Raw genomic sequence first — 12,050 nt, 5'->3', positions numbered from 1 at the left:
TCTTTTTGAGAGCTTTAAGCCACTTGAACTGATACAGAAACATTCCACATTTAGAACCTGTCATTTAAAATAAATGGCATCTTAATTTAAATTCACATGATTTATATTTTTGCAGAAAAAAAATAAATCTGGCAAATAAAAATGGGCAACAGTTGTTAGAGTTTCAACAGCTGGGAAATGCTCAAAATATATTTAACATATTCTCTGGTACTGAGGATATTATCTGCAGCTATCACATGTCTTCAAACTTGGGTCTAAAGTTTGATCTCATTTATCTTTCTTGTAGGGATATTCTGGAACAAGAAATGCATTAATCTCAAATGCTAGAAGTACATAAAAAATTGTATAGCATCTCTACTACAATTAATTGGGGGGGGGGAGGTGTTACCTGTTTGCTTTTCTTGATGTTTCTATCACCTAAACTGCAGTGTTGTCCAAACCTGGCCACTTTAAGATGAGTGGACTTCAACTCCATGGCTGGCTGGGGAATTCTGGGAGTTGAGGTCCACTCATCTTAAAGTGGCCAAGTTTGGACAACACTGACCTAAAGCCTTTTGCTCACATTATGTTCAGAACTTTGTGACATTTCCCACAACCATACATCCTCTCAAATTCAGTGCATTCGTGGAAAACTTCATAACTGCCATAGGGGAGTTTCTGTTTATTCCTCAGATGTTATCTTAGTAAGCATATATGATATATTGTAAAGTTATCCGTTCCATGATAATGCATTTTATGAATCAGCTCATTTTCTATTCACACACTATTTTTTATTGTCTTCCACCCTATTTCAATATTTTAATATTTTACAAACACACATTTCATTATCATAGTTTAATAATTAAAACCAGAACTGGTGTCATGCCCAATTAATGTGCCCTAGTAGTATGCCCATTAGTTTTTCCATTAGTGAATTCAACAATACTAATGGGATTACTAGCATGGGATGCTAATTGGGCGTGACATAAGAAACGGGCTTACTTCTTAGCATACCCTTGCTAATGATGAAATTAATGAGCATTTTATTAAATGCTGTCTCATCAAAGTGTACTTAGTTAGCGTTAAAATTGTTACAAACGATGCTGCATGCCAAAGATCAGGTGTCTACAAAAGCGATTCTTTATATATAGTTTGGTAACAATCTGGAAATATTTTATGTTATTTATCTAAAATCACATATGTAAGTTCCCAGGTTCAAGTTATATAATCACATATGCCAGACACAGGGCAAACAGGGAGACAATCTCTGTAGATTTGAGATGCGTTCCTTCAAATGTTTCTGTAGCATGTAAAAAGCGGAAGCTCTACAGTCCACAATCCATTTACTTTGCAACAGTGCAGTCATCTTTAATAGAAATCGCTTTGAAGTAAAAGACTTTCATCCATAGACACATTTAAGTAGCCTAAGCAAGATGCTGCACAAATGAACAAGAATAGGCATTAGACAAATTACAGCTATATGTTGATCGTTTTTGGAGAAATCTCTTGCTTTCTCTTGTCAGTCCTTGTATCTAGACCAGTGTTGTCCAAACTTGGCCACTTTAAGATGAGTGGACTTCAACTCCCAGAATTCCCCAGCCAGCATGGCTGGATGGAGAATTCTGGGAGTTGAAGTCCACTCATCTTAAAGTGGCCAAGTTTGGACAACACTGATCTAGACCCAGTAGAGAGCACGCTGCACTTAAACACATATATTTCTTTTTAAGAATGAGAACTGCTTTTTTAAATTCACATATTTAAGTGAATCAATTGAATTTGCATTTCCCAGACTAATATGTGGACTGGAATAAAGTTATTTTTCAACTTCATGTATCCTGAATTTTGAAATGGTGAATCTTGACTGAAATATTGCATACCCAATCCAGATACCATGGAATGCTTGCTCTGTCTATTTATCTTGCCTGCAAAAATTACAGACAAAGTATGTTGAAGGAAATTATGCATGAAAATAAATGTATGTCTTATATACTATTTAAACTTACAGAGTGCCAAGAAAATCAGATAAGAATTGATTTTGAAATATAAACTACATACAAATTGATTCAATTTTTTCCCTTCACATTCTAATATTTTTTCTGATCATTGGACATTAGTTCCGTTTTTAAAAATCCTAACATTGTACTGTTGAAGGTTTGCCACTGACTTTTGGAATGTTTTTCACATTTCAGTACCTGGAGATGTCCATGAAACCACTAAGAGTTGAGCTGTACTTGAAGAAGACATTACCTTTTTACTAGTAAAAGATAAAAGCAAAGGAGAAGTGTTTGTAAAAAGACTGTTCCAATGAAAATAAAGTCCCCTTGAGTTGCGATCAATTCCTGGTGATTACATGGATAAAAATCATGCTGTTTTCTTGGCAGCAATCCAAAAAGGTTTGCTGTGTTCTGGGATTTTTCAACTTTTCAGTCTAGCCTACAGCCCTGGTATTCCCTGCTGCTCTCCCATCCCAGTACTAACTCAGCTTCTGAGTTCAGACAAGCTGACCTAGTGCTGCTGCATGCTGAATAGACAAAATAATCACTTCCATTAGATTATCTAATTTATGATGATTTCTAATGTGAAAATTTTCACTTTGTTTTATTTTGTAGGTCACAGATTGCTTTACTAGTTTACTGCATATCTACTGAAAATACTATACTCTTTATTCAGGATAGGTGTACCCAAGATACTACTGTAGACCAGCTCTCCTCAATCTGGACCTCCATAAATTGCCAGACAAAGCAGTCCACAGCTATGCAAGTCAGTAATTCTGAAAGTTGTAGTACCGATATATCTGGAGGGCACCACTTTGGAAAAAGATGCCATATAGCATACATCAGGGTCTGAGAAAAGGACAGCTCCTTACTGTTCATGCTTTATCTACTTTCCTGAATTATCTGGCTAGTTATCCCACTACTAGAAACAGATTATGTAGTAGAAGAACCTTAGGCCTGAACAATCCAGGATGCTAGTGCTGGGTGATTTCAACTTGCCAGCCCTGTGAGCAACTTCTGAAATAGCTCAGGATTTATGGTTGCCATAGGCTTAAGCCAGGTCATTACATACCTGACACACAAGGGAAGCCACACATTAGAGCAGTTGAGATATGATCTGGGGATGGTAGATATAAAAACTAGTCATTTCTCATGGGCAGACCATTTTCTGGTGACTATGGGGTTGACCAGTGTCACAGTTCTGTAGGGGAGCTGACCTCATTCAAACAGTTTGCCTTAGGCGGTTTGATGGACTCAGTTGGTTTTCAGAGGATGCATGGAAAATTTCCAAGCAACATGAGAGCCATTCTATTGAGAATTTAATCAGCTTCTGGAACAAAATCCAATGGGGGCTTTTGATAGGATTGCCCTAGAACATCTCAACCTGTATGCTGATCCCAGGATCTCCTTGGTTTACAGAGGAACTTCAAGAAATGAAGTGCCAGAAGAGACACTTGGAGTGATTTTGGCAGACAAGGAATACTGGACACATGTTTGTATCCTGATGGAAAGGACAGACAAGTGAACTTACTTCTCCATCCTTATTACATCCATAGAATTCCTTGATGGAGATCAGGCCTGGGCATAGGAAAGAAATCATATTGGTCATTCTTGTCAATGACCTATATGAGGATCTAGATAGGGAAAGCATAACCTTTCTGGATCATTCTAGATCTCTCAGATCAGAACAGCTGGTTCATAACCTGGGGGTCCTCCTGGACTCACAGTTCAGGCTGGAACAGTAGGTGGAAACTATAGCCTGAAAAGCCTTTGCCCAGTTTTGGCTCATGTTCCATTCATGATTGTTCTCAAGGACTGCTTATTCCAAGTAGAATCTGGCCCTCCAAGACATATAGAAAAACTTTGAGGTGTAACAGGAAAGGACTTGAAAGCAAAGTCATCCTTCTGTAGAACTGGCTCCCCCAGATTAGTTTCCCAATTGCTAATATGGAGAAGGTTTTGAAGACCTGGCTATATAAGCAGGCAGTCGGAGACAGATATGGAGGATGTGTGAACATAGGGCATATCTAGGCACTATTAATGACATTATTGTTATTGGGATTTTATAATGATGCTATTGATTAATACAACATATAATTACAGATACAGATATATAATTTATTGTACACTATTTTCATGAGCCACTTAGATTTATTTTGTGATTGAAATGGCATAAAAGCACTTGAAATAAATAATAAATAAAAACCCATAGTCTAGATTAAGAGATGAACATCAGTTGAAACAACAGGAAAAAATATCCTTGTACAGGAAACCCTTGTAATTTCAAACTGAAAAAAAAAAGTATCAATTTAATAATAAAACTTTGAAGGTTGCATTTAATTCCCTGGAAAAAATACACATCAATTTCCCAAACTCTTTCTCTTTGAAATAAGCAATAAAAGGACTATTTATTTTTTATGCAAACAGAAGTTAGTTACATTGCAGTCTTTTACTATACACAAGCAGACCAGCACACAGCACAATCAGAGTGATCCTACTTGCTACTCTAGCATGTCTTTGCACTGGCACATGAAGATTGCTGCTTCATCTCTCCTCTGTCTTTAAACAGGGATTCCTCTGAATGTCACTTTACAACATCTAGTGGCCTACACCTTCAACTCATCATTTGCTACTAGAAATAGGAAGGAGAATGAATAGATATTATTTTTGTTCCAGCTACATTTTTCAAAGTGGGATACACTGTTATTGAAACCTATGTCATTTTTATAATCAATATTGTAATTACTTCGAAATAGAATGCTCTCATTTTCCTTATTTTTTTAATCTATAAAGATGTTTTATAGATTAAATATGTTTTTATATATAACCTTAGTATCAACATTTCATAAAGGCCAAATAATTGTAATTTTGAAATTTCATTCATTTTCCATTTAAGTGATTAACTGACTGATTACACTGTATAGATTCTTCTCCCCTTGTTAGGCAGACATGTGTCACCTGAAGCCACTGAATTAGTGGTTCTCAAACTTTGTAGTACTATGATTCCCAAACATGATAAATTAATTTATGTTAGAGCCCCCCCCCCATAAAACTAATGATTTCATTGAGGTGAGGGTTGGACAATATACTATTCTGAATAATTAAATGTTAATCTATGCATCACAGAGATTCTCAAATTTTGTGATACATCAATTGCTCACTGTGGGCTTGCTCAGGCAAAATGAGAAGCAGAGCCCCCAGCAATTTCTGAAAATGCCCCCACTTTGCCTGTCCAAGTGTGATCAGATTTTCTAAATAATGTGACCCACAACTAAGTTGCTCATGACTTGGGGTCTGGATCCATAGTCTGAGAACCTCTGCATTAACCTCTTCATTAAGAAACAGAGAAAGAGGAAAATAATTAAATAAATAAATAAATAAATAAATATCTACTGTATTATTAAAAATAGCCATGCAACTTTTACTACTTTACCTGTGGATCAAAGAGAAAGTAAGGACGTCCTCTTTTCAATTGAAGGACAATGTATTCCTCCTGATTACCAGGTGACATGGAGAGAAAAAGTAGACCCTCAAGTTCTGTAGTTTTAAAGCTCATTTTAATACCTAGTTAGAAATCAAAAAGGCATGTTTATCTCTCACTTGTTCACACATTCATGGCATGTAAATGAACATGATGAAAAGCACTAGGATGAATGCAATTGGCACTCACATTATACACATTTGATTGTGTGTGAGAAAAACATCCAATAACTACTTCTGAACTTGTCTGGATAAAACTAAGGAAAGAAAATAGATCCATAGATTTTAAAGGGCTGTCACAGGGGGAAAAAGTGTGAATTTATTCTCTGTAGTGCCTGAAGGTAGCACAAAAACCAGTGGGTGGAAGTTTTGCAGAGAGAGAAAGAGAGAGGGATCCAAACTCAAAGTAAGGAGGAATTTCTGACCATGAGTGCTATTAAGCAGTGGAACTGGGTACTCCATCATTGGAGGTTTTCAAGCAAACACTGGTCTGCCATTTGTCCGGTATGGTCTGGGGATTCCAGCTCTTGTTGGGGATTTGGACTAGAAGACCTCCAAGGTTCCTTCTATGATTCTATGAAATTAATATGAGCCCCAGTCACTGTAAACCAGTGTTTCTCAACCTTGAAGATGGGTGGACTTCATGACATGGCTGGGGAATTCTGGATATTAAAGTCCTCCCGTCTTCAAGTTGCCAAGGTTGAGAAACACTGCTTTAAACAGAGACCACAGTTGCTATTGTCAGTTATATATATGGCCAAATATATATAACTAAATAAACCCATTTTCCACATATAAAATGAAATGCTTTTCATTTTGTTTTATCCCCACAGAAAGTTTCTCACAGGAAAGTCCTTGTGGGTGGCAAAATGGAACTTTAAATCTCAACTCATGGATATTAAACTGGCATAATTATGTTTGTGAGCCAAATACTGAAATCATTTGCCATGTTCTGCAGAGTTCTTGACAAGAGTACTTCTGATGAACAGTGTGTTTTTACTTCTTATACAGTGATACTCATGTCCTTGTTGCTCCCTTTTAGCACACTGATCACAGCGTAAGGTAATTTATTGGGTTCTACCCAGCTGTATCAAATGAATCAACTTTTTCATATTCATTTTTTCCTTCCTTTGCCAGGCAGAAAATAATAAGTAATGAAAGCTTCTCGTGTAGACAGATTCTATTATGAAAAATTAAAGAATCATAACTACAGCACATATTCATATTACAATAATGCTACTAATTACCTCACACCATAAGCAGTATCCTTTGACTCACATACTTTAATCTTTCCACAGGTTGACACCCATAGAGTCACAATATACTCACAAATATTAAGACATTCACTTGAGATAATGAACATCCATCATGCTATTAAAATAGCTGTTCAGAGCTATGTGACAATCGACTTTAAATAAACTTGACGGGGAATATAATCAAAAGCTCTTTATGTTCCAGTTGTGGTACAGAGGGCTTGGGATAACAAAAAGAAAGAAGGGGACTGCTGAGAAAACAACTACAGAAAAATATCTATGCTTATTTAATTTTTGATTATTATATTTCCCCCTGTAAACTGGTTTTCTATTAAATCATCGAGGCTGCTTTAATATACACATTAAAAAGCTAATATTGATAGTGCTGTGCACTAGATTCCGCACAACCCTGATATATCGGCAGAGGGGTTAATTCAGAATAGATTTTCATTTTCCCAGGGTGGACTGGGCATGTCCAATTCTGGTTGTTTCCAATTCTGGATTTCCACAAAACTAGCTGCAGTAACTTGCTACAAAGTATGGGACTCCAGCCTCTGCAGCAAGAACTAAAAAATAATAAAAAAAACTATGATGGAGAGTATTTGACTATTCAATCTGTTCTCAAATCAGAGGGAACCTTGGCAGCAGTTTTCCAGTGATTGCTCCAGTTGCAGTGTTGTGTGACAGGTCTTGGGTGTTAAAAGGGCTTTGCATTTATGGTGTAGAGAACCACAGAGGGGACTTTGAAGAAACTATGCTGAGATGGTTACAAAAACATGCTTTAAACCTGGAAAACAAGAAAACATTAGGAAGAAACTCAGACTGGTTGCAGCCTAACTCTCTGAGGTGTAAGAGGGAAGAAAGGGAAAAGGCTGTCAGGCTTTCAAAATACTGTTACTGCAGCCTTTATCAATAAATATATTTCCAGTCATACTTGTAGAGTTGGTTTCCTGGTCCAGCCTACCTCATAAAGTTGAAATACTCCTCCTTTTTGTTCCCTAGTCACGTATGAAAAAGTGTTTGTGAACTATGTTAGCAAGCTGACTTAGCCTATAGACTCTTTTTTCTGCAAAACACACCCCCAGACATATGCACAGCAGCAGCATCAAAAACAATAATGATCCCTGAACAGTGAATTAATCTCTTATACTTCAATCTCATTCCCTAACAATCAGCTCCTCCACGTCCAAGAAGAAGAAACGTATCGTATGAACATGCCTTTCCCTTGTACTGAATTGTGTCAACCTATTAGTCCATATCTGGCATATGGAAATTAGTATTTCACAGACAGGAGCTGTCATCACAGTAAATTTCATCACATGCTGTTCACAAAAGAACATTTCAAGCAGTTTTTAAAAATGCTGTAGATTTATTTCTGAAAAGATACACACAAACATATTTCCAGAAATATATCTACTCCATTTAATGATATTTAATCATATATTTATTTATTTATCCTATTTATATAGCCACCAATCTCACACAAGGTGACTCTGGGGAGCGTACAACAATTAAAAAAATAAATACATAAAAACAATTAGACATAAAAAACTGTAAAAACATATAAATGTGATTACAGTTCTACAATGTCCGTTCAGATGTAAGTTACATTGAACTTGGAGTTTAATCTCAGAAAAGTTAAAGAAGAATGAAATTTAAAACAACTAATAACAAACCCAAAGTGTTTCTTTTCTTTTTTTTTTTAAAGCAGAGGAAAAAATGGAAAAAGCTTTAAAAATGGCTAAATCTGAATGGATGTATTTGCCATAGTTGGACATCACAGGATATCACAACAACCTAATGTGTTTACTGAATGTGATTGAAATAGCATATTCTTAAAAAGCTTGTCAGTATCCAAAAACAAAATATTCAAAGAAATGCACATTTCAGGAGGTTTTTGAGTAAATCATCCTTCTTCCACATGGTTCTCCAGTGTTGAATTAAATTTATTTATTTACTTGATTTATCTAGCCACTCATCTCACTTTTATGTGACTCTAGACAGCTTACAATACAATAAAAACACAAAATACATAATATAAACAAAAATAAAAACACATAGCAGCCAGGCATGATCTAACCATGCAACCAGAAGACAGACTCTAACCCAAGCCCAGGGCTCCAGGCTCAAGCACATAGCCAGGTTTTCAAGGCCTTATGAAAGGCCAACAGGGATTGAGCCAATCTAATCTCAGAGGGAATGATGTTCCAAAGGGCAGGTGCCATGGCAGAAAAGACTCCTTTTGGGCCCTGCCAGCCGACACTCCCTAGCTGATGGTATCTGGTGCATGCCCTTCCTGCCAGATCAGATAGGGCAGGTGGAAACAACTGGGGAGAGACGATCCTGTAAGCATCCTGGTTCTAAGCCATGAAGGGCTTTAAAGGTAACAACCAGCATCTTGAATTGCACCTGGAAGCACACTGGAAGCCAAAGCAGCCTGCGGAGCAGTGGTGTCTTATGTGCTGAGTAACTGACACCAGTACCTGCCTGTGCTGCCATATTTTGCACCAATTGAATACTCTTCAAAGGCATCCCCATGTAAAGCACATTGCAGTAGTTCAATCTGAATGTCACAAGGGCATGAGTGCTTGTGAGCAGGGCCCCCTGGTCCAGGAATGGGGGCAACTGACTAAGCTGTGCAAAGGCCCTCCTGGCGATGGCTGCCACCTGGTCTTTGAGCAGGAGACATGAGCCCAGGAGGACCCCAGATTGCACATCAGGTCTGTCTGGGACAGTGCCACCCCATCCAGAACCAAAGATGGAAGGCTCTGGAACCAGGAGGTTCAAAAACCCAGAGCCATTCAGTCTTGCTTGGGTTGAGCTGAAGCCTGTTGCACCCCATCCAGGCCCCCACACCTCCAGGCATTGAAACAGAACCTGCAGGGCATCACTCAGACAGCATGGAGTGGAGATATAAAGCTGGATACCATCAGAATACTGATGATACCTCACCCCAAACCATTGGATGACCTCATGTAGCGGCTTCACGTAGATGAGGAGAGAGTGCCAAGCTCTGAGGCACCTCACAAAGGAGGGGCTGCCAGCTAGATGTCTCCCCTCCTATCAACACTGACCAGAACTGACCCCAGAGGAAGGAGGAGAACAAGCACAACACCATGTCACCCACCCCCAATTTCTGGAGCTGGTCCAGAAGGATACTATGATCAATGGTATTGAAAGCTGCTGAGAAGTCAAGAGCAGCAAGGATGGACACACTTCCCCATCCTGCTCCCACCAGAGGTCATCCAAGAGTGCAATCAATGCCGTCTTGGTCCTATATTGAGACCTGAACCCTGACTGAAAGGGGTCCAGATAATCTGCTTCTTCTACAGTCCTCTGAAGCCAAAATGCAACCAGTTTCTCTATAACCTTCCCTAGATGCCATAAACTCTAACAAGCATAGCCAATAACCATGCTAGCCAGCAAACATACTGATGGGGAATCATGTGAGTGGCAGTGCAATGCATCTAGGTGGCATCAGACTGGGGAAAGCACAGATATCTTATAATAAGTTATTCAGTACATCCCCCCTTTCAGAGATCAGCAAAATTTTGCAGTGACATGAGAACATGGCTATCTGGCTTCTATATCAACCCACAGAATAAAACAACTGCAAACTGTTAGTTGTCTTCAAAGATTTTTTTTCTATCAGGCACCTAACTTTTAATCATGGTGTCAGATGAAGGCTAAGAAAAAGCTTATCTTGTATAACTGCAATATAGACACCCAAGAATTTTTCACATGGAGCAGATGTAAAAGTGCTGAAGTTTCAAGGAAACTCAGCTGTCTGGCATTAGGATGTGAAATCAGTCTTGCCTTGAATCTGTCTCTCTTCAGAGCTTCTCAAATATTGAAGGAGGATCTTAGGCAAGAGAACATTCTTTTAATTTGTCAAGCGTACCCACAGCAATTTTCTACAGAAATGTAATATGTAAAATACACGCACACACACAGTGCATCTTTGTGTACATGTGTGATTGATGGAGAGGTAGACAAACAGAGGGCAGGTGACAGGCATTGTAGGTTTCTAAAATAATCCTTTCTAAGGAAAGTCAGGAAAGCCACTCTGGTGTAGAGGTTAAGACATCAGGCTAGAAACTGGGAGACTAAGAGTTCCAGTCCTGCCTTAGGCACAAAGCCAATTGAGTGATCTTGGGCCACTCACTCTCCCTCAGTCCTAGGAAGCAGGCAATGGCAAACCACTTCTGAAATCTTGGCAAGAAAACTGCAGGGATTTGTCCAGGCAGTTGCCAGGAGTCAACACTGACTCAAAGGCACCCCCCCCCCCAAAAAAGTCAGTGTGATGTAGTAGTAAAGGTGTTGGATAAGATCCATTGGGATCCAGGTTCAAGTCTGTCCTCATCCATGAAATACATAAAATGGCTATTCATGCTGATCTCTTGAATGAAATGTGGCTTAAGTAAAATAAAATAACTGCATATAAGTATAACCACAGATTCAAAACTGTAAGCATTAAATAATAGAATAATGTAACTATATATATTTACATAGTATGTTCCCCTGTACCCAATGCAGAGACTATTATTTCAAATCTTTCAGCCAATTTACAACTATTGTTCTATTTAAAGGGAACCTTCCATGTTTCTGGCTTTATCAGAGATGAATATGAAAACGTACTGCAAAGCAAAAATGATAATAATGGAAGGTGCAAAACTTCATTGCAAAACAAAAAATTACAGTACAATATCTATTGGTATAAAACTAATTCAAACTTTTCATACATTCCAAGAAAGAAAACATGTTCTTATTACTTCCCTATAATGCTTAGCGACAAGGCCAGGTCAAAATGTGTTTAAATCATAGGGTGTGACGTGGCTATTTGTACTGGGCTCAAAAATGTTCTTTTTAATACTAATTTTGGCAACATCTAAAACAGAAGCCATCTATGAAATGTATCACTGCAAAATTAACAAAGCAACAAGTCTACCCAAAAAGGAAAGCCAGCCTAAACATTAGCAGGATACATGATGTTCTCTATATCCAAACATCTGACATCATGGAAATGATCATGATTTGGATATATTCTGCTAGATTAAAATTACTAATTTGATACCTATTTGTATTTTTATTTTTTGTCACCCCATTATACCCACTACTGGTAAAACAAACAGGACATTTTAGCTTTAATCTTCTTACTACATAACCCAAATAACTTCAGTCATGTTTGCATTAATGTTGCATTAATCATGTTGTTGTGTATTAATGAGTTTTCAGGCTATGCTAATTACTGTCATAGATTCTGCAGCAGCCCATTAAATATACAAATTACAGAATTAAAGAGCCAGAGCTCTTCATGATTAATCTTTAAATGGAGAAAAACTAA

General features: G+C 37.9%; 1 protein-coding gene across 1 annotated transcript in view; it reads right to left on the bottom strand.

Moving 5' to 3' along the window:
* The window catches only part of USH2A (usherin), a 484,310-nt gene that overhangs the window by 337,513 nt on the left and 134,747 nt on the right, over positions 1 to 12,050 (bottom strand). The window contains 1 exon segment of the mRNA XM_088132494.1: positions 5,407 to 5,537. Within this exon segment, the coding sequence (XP_087988620.1) occupies positions 5,407 to 5,537 (131 nt within the window).

Source organism: Python bivittatus, unplaced genomic scaffold (genome assembly GCF_059951505.1).
Source record: "Python bivittatus isolate LINGU-HERP-01145 unplaced genomic scaffold, Pbiv_v1 ctg000020_np1212, whole genome shotgun sequence".
NCBI classification, from domain to species: Eukaryota; Metazoa; Chordata; class Lepidosauria; order Squamata; family Pythonidae; genus Python; species Python bivittatus.
The sequence above is the reverse complement of the archived record's forward strand: the minus strand, read 5'-3'. Positions and strand labels throughout refer to the sequence as shown.